At 36.1% G+C, this 21873-nt stretch overlaps 1 protein-coding gene across 1 annotated transcript in view; it reads left to right on the top strand.

Annotated features, from left to right (window-relative positions):
• LOC123563409 (mismatch repair endonuclease PMS2-like) overlaps nt 1-21873 on the top strand; it is a 47412-nt gene that overhangs the window by 17005 nt on the left and 8534 nt on the right. The window contains exons 10-24 of the mRNA XM_045356191.2: nt 209-293; nt 447-526; nt 2459-2531; nt 3070-3109; nt 3368-3395; nt 3808-3928; nt 4423-5279; nt 9106-9187; nt 9811-9910; nt 12176-12343; nt 12890-12990; nt 13384-13452; nt 14259-14296; nt 14672-14776; nt 17763-17798. Of these exons, the coding sequence (XP_045212126.2) occupies nt 209-293; nt 447-526; nt 2459-2531; nt 3070-3109; nt 3368-3395; nt 3808-3928; nt 4423-5279; nt 9106-9187; nt 9811-9910; nt 12176-12343; nt 12890-12990; nt 13384-13452; nt 14259-14296; nt 14672-14776; nt 17763-17798 (1983 nt within the window). The remainder of the gene's footprint in view (nt 1-208; nt 294-446; nt 527-2458; nt 2532-3069; nt 3110-3367; nt 3396-3807; nt 3929-4422; nt 5280-9105; nt 9188-9810; nt 9911-12175; nt 12344-12889; nt 12991-13383; nt 13453-14258; nt 14297-14671; nt 14777-17762; nt 17799-21873) is intronic.

Below are 21873 nucleotides of genomic sequence, written 5' to 3'. Positions count from 1 at the left end.
TAGTTATTCTTGAACATATTCATGACTATTTGGTCAGATCTGATGCAGTGAGCCATATTTTCAGTAAATAGGAAGTCTCAGCTACAAACTCTGGTTTTCATATAATACTCGTTCGGGTTTTAGTAATGGACCTTTAAAGGGATTTGCTTTCTTTCTATGACAGATTGTACTTGATTGAAAGTTTTCTTTTCATTGCATTGTTTTTCAGTTGAGTAAAGTTATAAATGAAGTGTACCACCAGTATAACAGACACCAGTATCCATTTGTTGCTTTCAAGATTACAGTTCAGAAAGGTAAATGTTTATCCTTTTTAAAAAGCACATCTAAAGAATATGGAAGTCTTTTTAGTTAGTGTGTGTTTGATTGAAACTTATTGATGTGAGAAAAGTTTCATGCAAACATAATTTTGTTTGGCATTCTTAATATTAAAATATTTTTGTTTGCAGACAATGTAGATGTGAATGTTACCCCAGATAAGAGACAAGTTTTCCTTGAGGGTGAAAAGGTCATCATGGCAACAGTAAAGGTAAACTTTTCTATCTAATTTTACCCTAGGTAAGAGACAAGTTTTCATGGAAGGTGAGAAGGCCATCATAGCCACGGTAAAGGTAGAATGTTCTCATTAGTATGTCTAGATTCTAAAAGATATCATTCTAACTTAAAGTTGTCCCCAAGTGGAGTGTCACAAACTCGGAACCACTTTCCAATTACATCCGTGGGTTTTAAGTCCAGATCGTATCTCTCCTTTGAGGGAGGCATCTAGCTGGTTTGTGTTTAGTTGGTGGTTCTACTGAGGTGCCTGTTCATGGCATCACAATTATTGATAAAGGTACTTTAAGAATTTGATGGCAGACAATTAGAAGGTCATCTCAGTAAAGATGGCAGATCAAAATATTATGCAAGCTTTATGATAAAAAAAAAGGATCCAAATTAACAGTGTTGAAACTTGGCAGAGGAAAATTGATGTATTTGACAAAGAATTGGTCCCGATGCAAGTAAATATTAGCGTTTTTATGCCCGCACTTTCGGGGGCGGGGTGCATATAGATTTGCTCTTGTCCATCCGTCCGTCCGTCAGTTTTCGAAAATGTTTTGTCGCGCCTAGCTCCAAAAGTATTTGATGTAGAGCATGTGTAGTTGTGCACTGGGGTTTCGCGTCTGGATTCATTCAGTCATGTTGGAGTTATGGCCCCTGACTTTGTAAAAATTGGTCATTTTAGTGTTGTGTCGCACGTAGCTCCAAAAGTATTTGATAGAGAGTCACAAAACTTTACAGGAATGTTGATCAGCATGTGAAGTTGTGCACCTGGGGTTTCGCGTCCAGATTCATTCAGTCATGTTGGAGTTATGGCCCCTGACTTTGTAAAAATTGGTCATTTTAATGTGGTGTCACACGTAGCTCCAAAAGTATTTGATAGAGTGTCACAAAACTTTACAGGAATGTTGGTCAGCATGTGTAGTTGTGCACCTGTGGTTTCGCTTCCGGATTCATTCAGTCATGTTGGAGTTATGGCCCCCTGACTTTGTAAAAATTGGTCATTTTAGTGTTGTGTCGCACGTAGCTCCAAAAGTATTTGATAGAGGGTCACAAAACTTCACAGGAATGTTGATCAGCATGTGTAGTTGTGCACCTGGGGTTTTGGGTCCGGATTCATTCAGTCTTGTAGGAGTTATGCCCCCCTCACTTAGTTAAAAATTGGTCATTTTAATGTTGTGTCACGCGTAGCTCCAAAAGTATTTGACCTAGAGTCACCAAAGTTTACAGGAACGTTGGTCAGCATGTGCGGTTGTGTACCTGGGCTTTCACATCCAGATTCATTCAGTCTTGTAGGAGTTATGGCCCCAGACTTAGTTAAAAATTGGTCATTTGAATGTTGTGTCACGCGTAGCTCCAAAAGTATTTGTCCTAGAGTCACCAAAGTTTACAGGAATGTTGGTCAGCATGTGCAGTTGTGCACCAGGGGTTTTGCGTCTGGATTCATTCAGTATTGTAGGAGTTATGTTCCCTGACCTAGGAAAAAAATTGTGTCCTTTGTCATGTAGTGGGGGCATCTGTGTCCCATGGACACATTTCTAGTTATGTACAGTCAAACCTGTGCCAATACCTACCTCCAGTTAATGGCCACTGCTGTAAAGCCTGCTTATAAAGGCCACTATTTTCTCTACCTTTTTAACCGCAGTATAAAATTGCCTGTGCTGAGAGACCACCTTTTGACAACAGGCTATCAGCTGATGATTCCAGATTACTTTTATCAGGTCTGTTTGAAGAAGAAATATAAACTTTTTGACAATTCAGTTAGAAACAGGCACATGATTTAGTCATTGGGGAACTTTCTTTCTATAATTTTGTTCTATAGAATATAAATACTGTAGGATAATGTTTACACTAGAATTTGTCACCACATAATCCTTTATCCTGTTGACTTGAATGTTAAATTTTCATAATTTGACTGTTTCAGGCGTCATTGATTACAATGTATGAACCCACCACCTCCATTTTGCAGTATCAAATGCCAGCAAAACTGGCCTGTGGTATGTATAACCAGAGTGATCTTCATTTACAGTAGAGCTGACCTGGTTAGCTCAGTAGGTAGAGCACTTGGCTACAAATCTGGAGGGAGTGAGTTCAATAACTTAGGTACAGTGCCTGTTCTCTGTGACAACTTGATTAAAGACGTTTTGTCTTAATTTATTCATCCATCTCTGGTTCATGTAGAGAAGTTGTCAGTCACTTGAAGAGAACAGAATAGTACTGGTTTAGTACTGGTAAAAAATCCAGGAACATTGTTAAGGTTAACTGGATGCTGTTGTATATTTGAAATACTGTAGAAAAACAGTGCTAAAGTCAAAACTAACCAGCAAACAAATTATTTACATTAAAAGTACAAGTAGATTACCAGGAAAGTAACTGTATTTTTGTTTTGTTTTTGCAGTTGTTCAGGAACTGTTTTTCTGTATTTTGAAATTTTTTCATGGAAATTTTTCTAGACTTTCTTTTTATTAAACAAAAATTTGTTACGGAAAATTAGAATACATGTAACTGGATTATGAATTGATTTTATTGTTGTAGGTAAAGGTGCTTTACCATCAGGATCCTCCGACTTTACAAGGTTAGATCAGTCTTACTGTTTTTACTTCATATTATTATTACTGTACCACATTTATGTAGCACTCTTCAGTTTCATGCATGTATGTTTTCAGAGGTGCTTTACAGTAGACATTCGAAAGAATACAAACAGTTACAAATTTTGAAACTACAGATATAATAAAAACTCAAATAACATACAGATTTGTATGTAAACATGTCATGTCCAGCATGATAAAGGTTAATAATAGGGAAAATATATAGGGTAAACATTTCATTTCAGGTTGTCAAAACATCCTAGTCTAGAGAAGGTAAAAAAACAAACAATTCTGTTTATTTTTAATGACTAAGCTGTATTTAAGTAAATATCTTCATTTTTTATGTCATCCTTGAATGTAGATAAAGACTAATTTTAACTACTCATTAACCAGCAAACTTTCATCAACTCAAGTTCAGCTTTTACTTGCAACTCGAAGACCACACCTGTTTCTTATGTTGCTTAACTTAAAGTTCAGGTCAGCAATTTTACTTAAATGTAAAGTTTGACGTACTGCACGTAGGCATAAATCAGCATTTGCCACATAAAGATAAAAATATCCAGATTACTGACAAACCAATTCCCTTCTGCTCTTATGCAGATAATTCAATAGGAGTATGATTTTGTTACAAAGTTCTCAAATGCTAAGGTCAACTTGTATATTGTAAGTGTTTGTACACTTCTAGCCTACTGGCCTGACATCATTGATGAAGCTGAAAAGATCATTCAGCAGTGCATTCTCTAAGGAAGACATGACTGTTGATACCAAGAAAACTTCCCCTTCCAAATCTGGCTCTCTCGTGAAACGTAAGTTTATATGAACTGCTTTACTTGTGATAATTGAGTAAACTCTCAACTTCAAGAACTGAAGGTGACATATGTGTTGTTGCATTTGCTTACACTAATGAAATAGTACTGTATAGACTTTGAGAAATATAATTTCTAAAAGCTTTTGATTTACTTCAGTTGAAACAAATTAGAAGGTTTTAAGTTCCTATAAATAGAAAAGCTATTTACCACCTTCTGACACTAATCCCTCAATAAATGAGTTTTAACTGATGCAGAGCAGAATACAAGTTTATAAAACATTTGAGACCAGTCTCAGAATGCAGGTTTTCCATTGGTCAAGTTTGAATTTGAGCTTGGAAACAGCCAATCAGATGCTTGAGTTTTAGGACTGGTCTCCAAACTCTTGTTTCATAATATTTATATTTTGATACTGAACTCTTATTAGACAACCAGTGTAAAATTTGTGAAATAATGTTTTCAACATGTGAGGACTGTATTTACATTATTTGCAGAAAGAAGACTGGATTCATTTGTTTCATCCTATCAAAGTCCTGGAAAAGTGTCTGATAATTCTGTAGATGCTGATAAAGGAAGGATAAAGTCTGACAATGACATCATAGTATTAGATGATCCTACACAAGAAATAGAAGAAAATAATGATTTTCCAAAAGAAAGGCTTATAATAGTAGAACATGGAAATGTAGATAAAATAGGAAATGAAAACTCTTCTGTATGTATAAAGGACAATACAGAGGTTGATGGTCCAACTAGAAAGGTAGGTGAGACAGGTGATCATCTGAATGTTCTGAAAGATACAGAAACTGCAAGAAGTGACAGTCATTTTCAAATACATAGTAATAATGATAGAGAGGGTGTAAGAATTAGTGACAATTTGACAGGAATAAATGAGGAAGGTTCTGATGAATCTAGTATGTTAAATGATACTAGAGATAAATGTGTTCAAAATTCCACTGAATGTGTTCAGCACAGTATTGTAGATGCAAAGAAAACTGCCAAATGTGTTCAAAGTGATTCTCAGTGTGTTTATAAAGATACCATAAGTGTTCAAAATTATCAAAATATGGATGGTCAAGGTGCTAAATTATTTGTTGACAGAATAAGTACTGAGTCTGTTGTTGAAGAGTTTGATAAAGTATCTGACAGACAAGACAAGAAAGTGAATGGTGAGACAGTTGTTGTTATAAAAGAACATGAAGTTAACAGTAAATCTGAAATGAAAATCATTCCTCATCAAGATGAAGATTCAAGTCGGAGGGATAAATCCATCACAAGTACAGATATGTCAGTTATTTCAGATAGATATGACCAAGATGAAGTTGAGGAGGATAAATTGAATGCAGAACATCTAGTAAGTCTTGTTTTTCATAATTAAACATTTACATAACTGCATTTCCTGAAGTGTGTGTTTATATTTTTACTGTGAAAACTTGTCTGTTTGACAAAGATGGGACAGACTTATGCAGATGAAAAATTATGATGTCTAAATGACACTACTAAATCTATGTATGGCTCTATTTTAGGATAAATATTATCAAGTGTGATTTGCAAGTAAAACATTACCTCATTTAAAAGGGAATAGTTAAGACTTACAAGTGATATGTAGATGTATGTTATGGAAAGGTATTAGGATTTTGTCAGTATTAATGTCATCCCATATGTTGGTTTTCTTAAAATTGGTCTTTATTATTTATCCCCCCGCCAAAGGCAAAGGGGATATTAGAAATGCTCTCCGTGTGTGCGTCCGTCCGCAACGATCTTTGTCCGGAGCATAACTCCAAAAGTACTGGAGGGATTTTTTTCAAACTTCATACACTGATAGAACACATTGGGAGGAAGTGCAGTGTGCAAGAACAATAACTCTACCTTGCCTATTTTTTGAGTTATTCCCCTTTATCTTATTTTCTTAAAAAAATTTGTCCGGAGCATAACTCCAAAAGTACTGGAGGGATTTTCTTCAAACTTCATACACTGATAGAACACATTGGGAGGAAGTGCAGTGTTCAGGAACAATAACTCTACCTTGCCAATTTTTTTAGTTATTCCCCTTTATCTTATTTTCTTAAAAAAATTTGTCCGGAGCACAACTCCAAAAGTACTGGAGGGATTTTCTTCAAACGTCATACACTGATAGAACACATTGGGAGGAAGTGCAGTGTTCAAGAACAATAACTCTGCCTTGCCTTTTTTTTGAGTTATTCCCCTTTATCATATTTTCTTAAAAACATTTGTCCGGAGCATATCTTTTTCATGCATGGAGGGATTTTGATATATCTTGGCACAAATGTTCACCACCACGAGACGGAGTTTCAAGCGCAAGAACCAGGTCCCTAGGTCTAAGGTCAAGGTTACACTTAGAGGTCAAAGGATACAAAAATGAAAACCTTGTCCGGAGCATTTCTTCTTCATGCATAGAGGGATTTTGATATAACTTGGCACAAATGTTCACCACCTGGAGACAGAGTGTCATGCGCAAGATCCAGGTCCCTAGGTCTAAGGTCAAGGTTACACTTATAGGCCAAAGGTCAGATACAAGAATGACTTTGTCCGAAGCATTTCTTCTTCATGCATGGAGGGATTTTGATGTAACTTGGCACAATTATACACCATCATGAGACGAAGTGTCATGCGCAGTTCCCTTCTTTAGAATTACTTCCTTTTGTTGTTACTTTAAATAGCTTTTATTGTAACGTTTTCATTACTAGTCGTAGGGAAAAATCGAGACCACTTTTCTGTAGTACAACATGCATGCTACATCCAATTTTGAGGTGTATTTTGACCAATCTCTAACCTGGTAAAGATTTTTGTGTGGACTTACAATTTTTTTTTTTTTTTTTTTTTTTTTTTTTTTTTTAAGATAAGATTAACTTCCCTTAGTTGTAACTATGAATAACTTATATTGTAACATTTTTAGCTCATCTGATTTTTTGAAAAATAATGATGAGTTATTGTCATCACTTGAGCGGTTGTCGGCGTCTGCGTCGGCGTTGCCTGGTTAAGTTTTATGTTTAGGTCAGCTTTTCTCCTAAACTATCAAAGCTATTGCTTTGAAACTTGGAATACTTGTTCACCATCATAAGCTGACCCTGTATAGCAAGAAACATAACTCCATCTTGCTTTTTGCAAGATTTATGGCCCCTTTTGTACTTAGAAAATATCAGATTTCTTGGTTAAGTTTTATGTTTAGGTCAACTTTTCTCCTAAACTATCAAAGCTATTGCTTTGAAACTTGGAATACTTGTTCACCATCATAAGCAGACCCTGTACGTCAAGAAACATAACTCCATCTTGCTTTTTGCAAGATTTATTGCCCCTTTTGAACTTAGAAAATCAGTTTTCTTGGTTAAGTTTTATGTTTAGGTCAGCTTTTATCCTAAACTATCAAAGCTATTGCTTTAAAACTTGCAACACTTGTTCACCATCATAAGTTGACCCTGTATAGCAAGAAACATAACTCCGTTCTGCTTTTTGCAAGATTTATGGCCCCTTTTGGACTTAGAAAATATCAGATTTTCTTGGTTAAGTTTTATGTTTAGGTCAACTTTTTCTCTTAAACTATCAAAGCTATTGCTTTAAAACTTGCAACACTTGTTCACCATCATAAGCTGACCCTGTACAGCAAGCAACATAACTCCATCCTGCTTTTTGCAATTATTATTGCCCCTTTTGGACTTAGAAAATCATTTTCTTGGTTGAGTATTATGTTTAAGTCAACTTTTCTCATAAACTATCAAAGCTATTGCTTTAAAACTTGCAACAGTTTTTCACCATCATAAGTGGACACTGTACATCAAGAAACATAACTCTATCCTGCTTTTTGCAAGAATGATGGCCCTTTTTAGACTTAGAAAATCATGGGTAGGACAATATTTCTATTATACAAAAAAAATCAGATGAGCGTCAGCACCCGCAAGGCGGTGCTCTTGTTATAATTGACCATAGGGAAAAAACAAGACTACTTTTCTGTGGTACAACATAGATATTACTTTCCAATTTTAGATGTATTTTAAGATATCTCTACCTGGTAAGAAGGTTTCTTGTGGACTTAGAAAAACAAAAGACTTACAATGATTACTAAACAACCACAAAATTAAAATTTCATTTGCAAATACAGCTGCTAGAGTAAAGAAATTTGCTGTGACGGGCATATATTGTGACATTCTGGCACTCTTGTTCCCTGTTAGCTTTCCGTTCCTTCTTTTTACAGTAGCCATATAGAAAAACATCATAGCTATACTGTTCAAGAAAATTAATAAAATTTAGCAGTAAACCACCTCACTACTGACTTATTCTTTCTTCCACATCTTTAAAACCCCTGATGCGGACCACATCTAAACGGTTCTTCAAAGCTTTCCCCAAAATTAATACTTTCAGACACTAACTTGCCAGGAACTTTAGCCTTCAATTATAATATACACGGCGGGGGGATTGGCCATGTCTAACGTGGCTCTTGTTACCATTTGCTTTTCAAAAGTTCATTTGTAAGTCAACACAATTTTTCTGAAGAGATTATATTGCTATGTTTGTAAAGAAGACATTGCTTCAACTGATAGTTCTGTTTTGTTTCTTTATAACTTTTCTAGAGAACTGAAAACCATAAATTTTTACTAGGGGGCCTCCGTGGCAGAGTGGTTGAGGTCATTGACTTAGAATCACTTGCCTCTCACCCAGTTAAGTTCAAGCCTGGCACGGACATTGAATTCTTCATTTGAGGAAACCATCCAGCTGGCTGGGTCGGTGGCTCTAAACAGGTGCTCTCGCGTTATGGTATGATGCACGGAGGGGCACCTGGTGTCTTCCTCCACCACCAAAGCTGGAAAGTCGCAATATGACCTATCATGGAACGGCAGGCAGTTAACCTAACCAGTGTTCCTGGATTCTGTACCAGTACAAACCTTTCTCTGCAAGTAATTGCCAACTTCCCCACTTGAATTATCAGAGGTGGAGGACAAATGATTTCAGACACAATGTCTTTTATCAAAATTGTCACGGAGAACATACGCCCCATCCGGGGATCGAACTCGCGACCCCTCGATCCGTAGACCAATGCTCTCCCTACTGAGCTAAGTGGGTGGGCCAAAACATGTTTGTAAACAGTAAGATTGATTTATTCATTGATGAGCTTTTTGGGTTTTTTTTTCATGACAGAAAATTGAGTTTATATTATGTCATTATAGGATACGGCAGAAGATATAGAAAGAAAAGAAAGGTGCATACCATTTTGTATGGACCATTGGAAAAGCAGGTGGAAGTCTAGAGGTATGTTGGCATATTAGTGTAATGATCTAAAAGTGAGCCACTGTGCGAAAACCAACATATTATTTAAGGGCTATGCGACCAGTATGCACATCCATGCAGTCTGACCAGGATCAATACTGTTCACTAAACAAACACTATGGATGTGCACTGATCTGGATCCTTGCTAGTTGCAAAGCACTAACATTGGTTGTCGCACAGCAGCGCTCAAGTAATAATGAAATTTTCATCTCTGAAGGAAATGTTTTCCATCAGAGATGGTATTTTATCTTGACAAATCGGCATTGAGTAATTTTCTGCTGTTTATAAACTAAGGCATAAGGCCTTCTATGACACTTGGCAAGATTCGTGTTATTACCTATTATCCTATTCAGTATTGTACAGATATAAATATAGGTAAAGATGCAAATGATTTTCTTTAGAAACTGGAGAATGTGAAAATTGCGTATTTAGAATAAGTTAAGTGGCAGATTGTCATTATGGGCTAAGTACCCAATTACATACATGTTCTGTATAATGATACAGTGTTTGTAAAACTTTTTTTCTAAAAATTTGCACCAGGCTTTACAAAAAAATTAAGAATAATGTTACATTGATTTTATGTTGTTGAATTTTTTTATTTATAGAAAACAAGGAAGGTAGCGAGAAGTTCAGTAGAGCATTCAGAGCCACCATCAATCCATCAGAAAATGAGGCAGCAGAGCAAGAATTACAGAGAGAAATCAAGTAAGTTGTTGTATGATTATCAAGCTAATGAAGAACACAGTGCATTTTAGTTAGAAAATAAATTATCCAAGAGGTGGCCTCCATGGCTGAGTGGTTAAGGTGGTTGACTTGGAATCACTTGCTACTTTCCAATGTAGGTTTACGCCAGCATTCAATTCTTCATATGAGGAAGCTATCCAGCTGACTTAAGAAGGTTGTTTTTTCTACCCAGGTGCCCATTGATGAAATAGTGCATGGATGGACACATTGGGTCTTTCTTCACCATCAGTGCTGGTAAGTCACCATATGACTTACAAATGTGTTGGTGCAATTTAAACCCAACAAAAACAAACAGTCCATCCAAGATGAAATCACGTCCCATTACACTTCAGTAGGTGCTACCACACCCACGGTATTTTGTTTGTAGCTCTATTTCTAAAACATGCATTGATGTGACAGTCACCATAAAAAATTACACAATGATACAGTAAATCTGTGTTATATGTGATTGTTACTTTATTTAGATTTCTATATTATTGTACCCCCCGACAACAAAGTTGTAAGGGGGGGTATACTGGTTTCAGGTTGTCTGTCCGTCTGTCTGTCTGTCTGTCTGTCCGTAGACACAATCTTGTGCGCACCATCTCTCCTCATCCCCTTGACAGAATTTAATGAAACTTCACACTAGTGATCAGTAACAACAGTAGTTGTGCATGGGCATGTTAGGTTCTTTCAGAAAAAAAACTTGCAGAGTTATGGGACTTTGTTTTTTGTTACTGTACTATATACATAGACACAATCTTGTGCGCACCATCTCTCCTCATCCACTTGACACAATTTAATGAAACTTCACACAAGTGATCAGTAACATCAGTAGTTGTGCATGGGGCATGTTAGGTTCTTTCAGAGAAGAAAATTGCAGAGTTATGGGACTTTGTTTTTTGTTACTATACTATATATAGACACAATCTTGTGCGCACCATCTCTCCTCATCCACTTGACACAATTTAATGAAACTTCATACAAGTGATCAGTAACAACAGTAGTTGTGCATGGGGCATGTTAGGTTCTTTCAGAAAAAAAATTTGCAGAGTTACGGGACTTTGTTTTTTGTTACTAAACTATATACATAGACACAATCTTGTGTGCACCATCTCTCCTCATCCCCTTGACACAATTTAATGAAACTTCACACAAGTGATTAGTAACAACAGTAGTTGTGCATGGGGCATGTTAGGTTCTTTCAACGACAAAAATTGCAGAGTTATGGGACTTTGTTTCTTGTTAACATACTATGTACATACAGTCTGCATATGCAGTCTTGTGTGCACCTAATCTTCCGAACCCTTGCACACAGTTTAATGAAACTTCACACAAGTAATCAGTACCAACCCTAGTTGTGCATGGTGCATGTTATGTTCTTTTAGATAAATATTCTGCATAGTTATGGGACTTTGTTTTTTGTTAGGTACTAAACTGTATACATACAGTCTATATACATACAGTCAACATAGTTATGCAATCTTGTGTGCGTCAAATTACAATGTACTGTGTCAGTGCATGAGGGGGGTACATTCATCACCTTTAGTGATGGCTCTAGTTTAAGAAAATACTAGCAGGGACAAAATTGTCAAGGCATTTTTCCCTAGTATCATGTCACAAAACAATTATATACAAAATTGAATGAATCTGAAATTCACCAGTGTGGGAGTATCAAGCTATCTGTGCAACTATTTCATTTCTTTTGGGCTGTTCTGCAGTTTGTAACTGCATTTTGCTAATGTTAGGACTAATTTGTGGGGACCTCCTTGTCCCAGTGGTTAAGGTAGCTGACTTCAAACCACTTGCCCCTAATAGATGTGGGTTCGAGCCTTACTCTGGGCATAGAATTCTTCATGTGAGGAAGCCTTCCAGCTGGCTAACAGAAGGTATGTGGTTCTACACAGATGTCAGCCTGTGATAAATTAATGCATTGAAGCGGCATCTGGGGTCTTCCTCCACTATGAAAAGCTGGAAAGTCACTATATGACCTATGATTGTGTTGGTTATGACTAGCGAATTTCGGACAAACATAAATTCGGATAAGTGATAAGTGGGTATAAGCATTTTTCCAGAATTCTGCTGATATTTTTTCACTGCGTCCTATACACGAGTGCGACATATTCGGCCGATTACGGTACTTGAGTTTTTCATCTGATTATGTTACATTAAGGAACATCTATCTGTGTATTCTTGCATGCAATCCTTCATATAATTACAATCCTAAGCATTTTGGAAATTTTACAGGAAGGACATGTTCTCACAGATGGAGATTCTAGGACAATTTAACATGGGGTTTATTATCACGAAGCTGGAGAAAGACTTGTTTATAGTGGACCAGCATGCCACCGACGAGAAATACAACTTTGAGACCTTACAGAGAGATACAGTTATACAGAGTCAGAAATTAATCTGGTAAGAAGCTTCAGTACTTTGGTGTGCATGAGAGGGTGTCTTGAAATCTTTGTAGACTGTTAAAAGTAACGGTCTCGATATGATAGATGTTGATAGTTAAAAATAGTGTCAGATCAGTACAAGATTATAAAAAAGAGAGATAGCAGTTTATTTGCATTACTTTGATGTAAAGTATTTTTATGGCAACATGTTTTATCCATACAATTTTAATAGCATTTAGGGGGTTGTAAAACAGATCCAGATTCCCTTTTTCTGCTGTAACATTAGTTTTTTACATGAAACACACGACTTACAATGCAGTTTATTAGTAAGTTTTATTTTAAAATCGGTAACTTTATTGAGTTACATTATTCTTTATACCTATGTTTATACTTGTAGAAGTAAAAAGTCCCTGTATGATCTATCACTAAGTCAGACTTTGCCAAGAGTTAGGAAACATTATCTGCTTAATATCTAATTTTTGCTTGAAATATTGTGAACCATTCTCTACCTTATACATATATAAGACCAGAATTGCTCAGTACATACAATGCAAATATTTTTCAGCCCATTGAATCTTGAATTAACTTCCAGCAATGAGACTATCCTTATGGATAACATTGACATATTCAAGAAGAATGGATTTGAATTTATCATTGATGAAGAAGGTAAGAATTTAAAAGTTTTTGCAGTTGTGAAGCAATCAAATAAGGTGGTTCCAATTTTATAGTTTGTAGACCAGTCACAGAATTCAACACTTCCATTGGTCAATTTCAAAATTCGGGTCAGAATCAACTAATCAGATACAAAAACTTTAAGACTGGTCTCAAAATATTTAGTTTTATGGGACCTCAGTTTCAGAAAACTGTTATCTACAAGGGACAGTTAACATTGATTCAAAAAATTGAACCCAACAACTTTCAGATTGAAAACTGGTGTCATATACATATGCACAACAAATTAAATCTTTCTTAAGCTGGATGCAAGTAAAGCACAGTGTTAAGATATAGTATAAGACAGATGTGAGTTTCCCTTTAAGATGCTGTTTCTAAATATTACAGGACCACCAACACAGAGAGTAAAATTGATTTCCACCCCTGTTAGCAAAAACTGGAACTTTGGTAAAGAAGGTAAGATATATATATCTATTCAAGATCAGTAGTATTAGCTCAGTATAACGTCACCATATTTCCACAATGCCATAACTAGCTATTTGATTTAAACGTTTAAAGATTTGAGTGTCAATGACTTCACACTACTTACAGCCTCGTTAAACTAAAATTTAGCCAAATGTAGATTTGGTCTTGTACGTGTGTCAGTCCGTGGGTCCATTCGTCCGAAAAAAGTTAGTGACATGCCTAGCTCAAAAAGTATTTGATATAAATTGATAAAGCCTTACATGAGTTTTTATCGTGATATGAACTTGCACACATCCTATTTTTCGTCTGGCTTCGCCCCCTATTTCCAGAGTTATGGCACCTGAAATAGTCAAAAATGCACATTTTCACCTTGTGACGTGCCTAGCTCAAAAAGTATTTCATATAACTTGATGAAACCTTGCATGAGTCTGTATCATGATATGAACTTGCAATTGAAAATAGATTTTGAGTTTTTATGCCCCCTGGCATCTACTGATGCGGGAGGCATATAGTGATTGTCCTGTTAGTCCGTCCGTACGAGGTTAACCAAATGGGACCGTTTCATCTAGCATCAATACCCCTAACTAGAATGACTTGATACTAATGCAGATTTAAGGTGTAATCATTCCGCATCTTCAGACATCACCTGACCTCAGTTTGACCTTGACCTTGAACTTGACCTCGTTTTGGACTTAGGTTGCTTTGTATCGACAGGATGCCACCGGGGGCATCAAGCGTTTATTAAACGCACTCCTTGTTTTTGTTGAAACCTATCTTGTGTTTTCTTTTCTTTGTAGATATAGAAGAAATGCTTTTCATGCTTACTGATTCACCGGTAAGTTTATAGTAAAAAATTTCTTTTTATGTCATTCAAAAGATTATTGTCCCACATCAATAAAAACATGTTTACACTAACTACCCAGTGTCTATATGTAAATCCTAGGTTTGTTTATCATGGCAAAGTTGTTTTTTTGTGTCTTCAGTGGAAATGAGCGGTAGTGTAAATCTTTGTACAAAATATACCTTTTTCTCTGATCACAAATATCCTGTATAGTGCAGTTTCATATAATTGTATTATACTGTTGTTTTTAGAATCTCTATAAATGTTAGCTAATAGACTGAAAAAGCATACTTCTTTGAAAGATCATCCTTTAATTTGTATTTTTTTCTTTTCTTTCATCAACTTTTGTGACATTATTGTGATATTCAGGGGGTAACATGCCGTCCATCAAGGGTACGTGCCATGTTTGCATCTCGGGCTTGTAGGAAATCTATCATGATAGGAACCACACTGAATAAAGCAGAAATGAAAAAGGTATGTTCACTATAACATAGCTACTATGGGGCTGTATAGCTGATTTCCCCTCATTGTTATTATCTCCCTTTGTCTACAAGTTAACAGGGTCTGCTTATTTAGAAATGCAGAGAACAATCAAGCTAGAGATTGCTAAATAGATTTCAATTTTTGATTCATGGGAAGTTATGATATACTTGCAGAAAAAATTCTTAGTACTGTACTGGCACAAAATTCTGAAATGCTGATTAGGTTGACTGAAGGATATGATTAAAAAAAAAAGCCAACAGCCTTTATGACTTGCATGATGGATAGATACACTTTGCATTTACTTTTTTTAGTTCACTTGTGCAAGAAATGCTCATGTTGACCTTTTAGGATCTTTGGATGTCTGTCAATCCTTCTGTCATATATAATTTCTTTAAAGTGGCATTAAGCGCATCTTAATGCACACAGTGTGTTTTTGGTGAATGTTTTATAAAAGCAATTTTCGGTTGCTGTGCATTTAAACCTGTTAAATTAACGATAATGCTGCATAAGTATTTGAAGTTGATGCTTTAGAAATAAGGAAATCGGACTAATAAAACAACAGTTCTTTTCTTCAATCTTCTATGCAATGATCTCCCTTACCTATATTTAGAGATTTCTGAAGTCGAAGGGAAGCAACTCTTGCATGCAGTTTGAATTTTCGTAAAAAAAACTGCCCCAGTCAAAATAAGAAAAGTCATATTTGGAAAGTTATTATTTCGTACTGGTAACAGTAAAAGTTTGGTATATTGGGTTATAAGCTATCATTTCCTCCACCCTTTTTACACACACATCTATTTCAGCTGGATTTTTACTTGAAAAATGCATATAATTCCACTTTAAAGAACATCTCCTACTGTACCAAATCAGTTTCAATAGGAGTGGTCATTGGGTCGTCCCCTTTCAGTCTCCTTCAAATCTAAGTCATTCATTAGAATTCTGGTTGCCACGGCCCAATTTAGATCAGTTTCACAGAAATGTTCCTAGGATGTCCCTCTGCAAAATTTCTTCAGTTGGGTCGATATCAAAATAATGTGATAGCAGTGTTCCTTTGGTGAACCTTTACTAAACTCCTTCAGATAATTATGTTTTGTTAAAAAGTTAAGAACATAGCTGCAATGGGTTTGGGCTAGTTTTCTGTATATGGCTATATGGATCACTTCAATACTTACTCTTCTCTGAAACTGTTGGCCCAGACTCAAAATAAGACCCCTCTCTCGCCCCCTCCCCACACCCGCAAAGAAACAACAACTGATATTTTTTTTGTGTGACCCTCTGTCAGTATTATGCAAACAAGCTGTAAGAGATCTAGAGCCATAATGGCCCTGTTTTCATTAAAAACCTATATTGTAAATGAGAATAAGAACTGAAGAATGTAAACTGGTCATAGGTAGCTGGCCACATCTGTTGATGCTACATTTAACTAGAATTTAAAAATATACACCAGTACACTGTGTTACCAGTTGTCAAAAAAAAAAAGATGAAGACCAAACAAACAAAATTCCTTTTATTAGTTCAGGTGAGTTTTGTGATCGCTCGAGGTCAAACATGTTTACACTGATCTTTATGAAGTTTGGTCAGAATGATTATAACCTTGATGAAATCTAGGCCAAGTTCGAAAATGGGTCATCTGGGGTCAAAAACTAGGTAACTAGGTCAGATAAAAAAAAAACCTTGTGTATGTGATAATGGCTGTATTTTTCAATTAGACTTCATGAATTTTGTTTCGAAAATGGGTCATCATGGGTAAAAAAAATAGATCACTAGGTCAAATCAAAGGAAAACCTTGTGTATGCGATAGAGACTGTATTTTTCAATTGATCTTCATGAAATTAAGTCAGAATGATAACCTTGATGAAATCTAGGCCGAGTTTGAAAATGGGTCATCTGAGATCAAAAAGTAGGTCACTAGGTCAAATCAAAGAAAAACCATGTGTATGCGATAGAGGCTGTATTTTTCATTTGATCATGATGAAATTAAGTCAGAATGATCACCTTGATGAAATCTAGAAAGATTTGGAATATGGGTCATCTAGGGTCAAAAAATAGGTCACTAGGTTAAATCAAAGAAAAACCTCGTGTATGCGTCTATGGCTGTATTTTTCAACTGATCTTCATGAAATTTTGTCAGAATGAAAGCCTTGATGAAATCTAGGTCAAGTTCGAATGTGGGTCATCTGGGTTCAAAAAATAGGTCACTAGGTCAAATCAAGGAAAGGCCTTGTATATGCAATAGGGGCTACATTTTACACTAGATTTTAATAAAGTTTGGTCAGATTGCTTTCCTTGATGAAATCAAGGGGATGTTCAAATATGGGTCATCTGGGTCAAAAACTAGATCACTAGGTCAAATCAAAGAAAAAACTTGTGTATGCGATAAAGGCTGTATTTTTCAATTGATCTTCATGAAATTTGGTAAGAATGATAGCCTTGATGAAATCTACCAAGATCAAGTTTGAATATGGGTCATCTGGGCTCAAAAACTAGGTCACTAGGTCAAATTAAAGAAAGTACTTGTTTATACTCAAGATTTTTGCTCCAATTTTAATAATAATTGGTCAGAATATTTATTTCCATGAAATCACTAGGTCAAACATGTTTACACTGTTATGGTGAGTTATGGTGTGTTTCTCAGGTGAGCGACCTAGGGCCATCTTGGCCCTCTTGTCAAGTTTTGTGCTAACTAAACTTGCTCTCAGTAATGTTTTAATTAAAATATTTAATCAGCATTTCACTTACAAGAAAACTATTGGTCATGTAGTGACTGTTTCTGATTCTTTACAGAGAGAAAAATGAAAGCAGTAACACTAATAGTTTAGAGATTTATTTTGGCTCATTGTTTGATGATTTATCTGGGCTGGTAGTTTTAAGAGTTTTTATTTTGGCTGATGGTTTAGAGATTTATTTCTGCAGATAGTTTAGACACTTATTTCAGTTTCTTAAATCATTATAATCAATGTTGACATGTTTATTTCTTCAGCTGGTTTGTCACATGGGTGAAATAGAACAACCATGGGTAAGTTCTGTCTTTACACTGAGAAGGACCACTTCGGTGGGTTTTTAGCTCACCTGAGCAATGCTCAGGTGAGTTTTTCTGATCGCTTGATGTCCGGCGTCTGTCTGGCATCTGTCGTCCGTCAACATTTACCTTGTGTATGCGATAGAGGCTGTATTTTTCAACTGATCTTCTTGAAATTTGGTCAGAATGATAACCTTGATGAAATCTAGGCCGAATTTGAAAATGGGTCATCTGGGGTCAAAAACTAGGTCACTAGGTCAAATTAAGGAAAAACCTTGTGTATGCGATAGAGGCTGTATTTTTCAATTGATCTTCATGATTTTTTGTCAGAATGATTAACTTGATGAAATCTAGGCCGAGTTCGAAAGTGGGTCATCTGGGGTCAAAAACTAGGTCACTAGGTCAAATCAAGGAAAAACCTTGTGTATGCGGTAGAGGCTGTATTCATGAATTTTTGTCAGAATGATAACCTTGATGAAGTCTAGGCCGAGTTCGAAAATGGGTCATCTGGGATCAAAAACAAGGTCACTAGGTCAAATCAAAGAAAAACCTTGTGTATGCGATAGAGGCTGTATTTTTCAATTGATCTTCACGAAAATTGGTCAGAATGATTACCTTGATGAAATCTAGGCCTAATTCAAAAATGGGTCATCTTGGGTCAAAAACTAGGTCAAATCAAGGAAAAACATTGTGTATGTGATAGAGGCTGTATTTTTCAATTGATCTTCATGAAATTTGGTCAGAACGATTGCCTTGATAAAATCTAGGTCGAATTTGAATGTGGATCATCTTGGGTCAAAAACTAGGTCACTAGGTCAAATCAAAGAAAAAAACAATATGTATGCGATAGAGGCTGTATTTTTCAGTTGATCTTCATGAAATTTGGTCAGAATGATTGCCTTCGTGAAGTCTAGATGGAGTTCGAATATGGGACATATTGGGTCAAAAACTAGGTCACAAGATCAAATCAAAGAAAAACCTTGTGTATGCGATAGAGGCTGTATTTTTCAACTGATCTTCAAGAAATTTGGTCAGAATGACTGCCTTGATGAAATCAAGGTGGAGTTCGAATATGGGTCATCTGGGGTCAAAATCTAGGTCACTGGGTCGTATCAAAGAAAATACTTGTTTAAACTTAAAGAGATCACATTTTTGATCCAATCCTAATGAAAATTGGCCAGAATATTTGTTTCCATGAAATCACAAGGTCAAACATGTTTACACTGTTATGGTTTGTTTCTCAGGTGAGCGACCTAGGGCCATCTTGGCCCCCTTGTTATCCCCCGACGAAAGTCGGAGGGATATAGTTTTGGCGTTGTCCGTCCGTCTTTCCGTCCGTCCTTCCGTCTTTCCGTCCATCCGTCCGGAGCCATATCTAGGAAATGGTTGGGAATATTTATTTAAAACTTCATATACATGTTCACCACAATGAGTTCTTGCGGCCCGTCAAGTTTCAGTCAGATTGCCCAAGTAACACCAGAGTTATGGCCCTTAGAAGTTTCTAGTGTTAACTATATAGGGTACTATAAAAATGGTAATTTCTGCATCATAACTTTTGATATATTTGACCTAGAACTATGAAACTTAAACAGAATTTATATCACCATAATGTGGTTGTGTACACACAATTTCATTTGGATTTATTTGTAAATTAAGAGTTATTGCCCTTTAATTGTATAAAAATCCACATATTTGTACATAACAAACTTCATTTTGTAGAATTTCATTAAATTTCTTTCATTCTTTTCCATGAACATTTATTGTAAACATGTGAAGTTGTGTACCCACACCTGGTCGCCCCCTTACCTTGATCACACACCTCCCCCCTATCCCCCCCCCCCCCCCCCCCCCACCCCACAAAAAAAAAAAAAAAAAAAAAAAATTCATTCCTTATTTTAGATTTTTTTCAAACAAACTTCATATACATGTTCACCACTATGAGGTTATGGGGCCCATCAAGTTTCAGACAGATTGTCCAAGTAACACCAGGGAAATGATGCAGAGAAATCTAGGTCGAATTTGAATGTGGATCATCTTGGGTCAAAAACTAGGTCACTAGGTCAAATCAAAGAAAAAAACAATATGTATGCGATAGAGGCTGTATTTTTCAGTTGATCTTCATGAAATTTGGTCAGAATGATTGCCTTCGTGAAGTCTAGGTGGAGTTCGAATATGGGACATATTGGGTCAAAAACTAGGTCACAAGGTCAAATCAAAGAAAAACCTTGTGTATGCGATAGAGGCTGTATTTTTCAACTGATCTTCAAGAAATTTGGTCAGAATGACTGCCTTGATGAAATCTAGGTGGAGTTCGAATATGGGTCATCTGGGGTCAAAATCTAGGTCACTGGGTCATATCAAAGAAAATACTTGTTTAAACTTAAAGAGATCACATTTTTGATCCAATCCTAATGAAAATTGGCCAGAATATTTGTTTCCATGAAATCACGAGGTCAAACATGTCTACACTGTTATGGTTTGTTTCTCAGGTGAGCGACCTAGGGCCATCTTGGCCCTCTTGTTATCCCCCGACGAAAGTCGGAGGGATATAGTTTTGGCGTTGTCCGTCCTTCCGTCCGTCTTTCCGTCCGTCCTTCCGTCTTTTCGTCCGTCCGTCCGTCCGGAGCCATATCTAGGAAATGGTTGGGAATATTTATTTAAAACTTCATATACATGTTCACCACAATGAGTTCTTGCGGCCCGTCAAGTTTCAGTCAGATTGCCCAAGTAACACCAGAGTTACGGCCCTTAGAAGTTTCTAGTGTTAACTATATAGGGTACTATAAAAATGGCAATTTCAGCATCATAACTTTTGATATATTTGACCTAGAACTATGAAACTTAAACAGAATTTATATCACCATAATGTGGTTGTGTACACACAATTTCATTTGGATTTATTTGTAAATTAAGAGTTATTGCCCTTTAATTGTATAAAAATCCACATATTTGTACATAACAAACTTCATTTTGTAGAATTTCATTAAATTTCTTTCATTCTTTTCCATGAACATTTATTGTAAACATGTGAAGTTGTGTACCCACACCTGGTCGCCCCCTTACCTTGATCACACACCTCCCCCCCCATCCCCCGACCCCCCCCCCCCCCACACACACACACAAAAAAAAAAAAAAAAAAAAAAAAAAATTCATTCCTTATTTTAGATTTTTTTCAAACAAACTTCATATACATGTTCACCACTATGAGGTTATGGGGCCCATCAAGTTTCAGACAGATTGTCCAAGTAACACCAGGGTTATGGCCCTTAGAAGTTTCTAGTGTTAACTATATAGGGTACTATAGATCTATAGATATGCCAATTTCTGCATCATAACTTTTGATATATTTGACCTAGAACTATGAAACTTTAACAGAATTTAGAGCACTATAATGTGGTTGTGCACAGACAATTTTGTACGGATTTCTTTTTGTAACTTCAGAGTTATTGCCCTTTAATTGTCTAAAAATCCACATATTTGTACATAACAAACTTACCATTTGGCAGAATTTCATTAAATTTCTTTCATTCTTTTCTGTGAACATTTATTATAAACATGTGAAGTTGTGCACCCACACCTGGTCACCCACTTGCCTTGGTCTCACCCCCACTCCCCAATTTTTTTTTTTTTTCATTTATTTTAGATTTTTTTCAAACCTTCCAAGTTGTACTATTCCCCCACCTCACCTCTCCACCCAGTCATGCCCACCACTGATCATGCATCCTCTGCCTTCCCCCCCCCCCCTCCAACTTACCCTTTTACCTTTTTTTTTTTTTTTTCATTTTTAATTTTCAATCAATATTTATAATCAGCATGTGAAATTTTGTTTCCTCTCCCGTTCCCCTGCACCCCCACCCCCTAAAAAAATAAATATATACATATATCTATATATAGATATATATATTTCCATCCTTTTTTTTTTGTTTTTTTAAATGTTCAAACCTTCAACATGTTAAGTTGTGACTGCACAAACCTTGCCCTCAGCCATGTTCAAGATATCTTATCTGTGTTCTCTTAAGGACATCTGATCCTTTAAGTTCAAATGTACATGTAAAACAGCAACACCTGGTGC

The sequence above is a fragment of the Mercenaria mercenaria genome, chromosome 2, assembly GCF_021730395.1.
Source record: "Mercenaria mercenaria strain notata chromosome 2, MADL_Memer_1, whole genome shotgun sequence".
Taxonomy (NCBI): Eukaryota; Metazoa; Mollusca; class Bivalvia; order Venerida; family Veneridae; genus Mercenaria; species Mercenaria mercenaria.
This window is presented reverse-complemented; position numbering and strand designations above follow the sequence as displayed.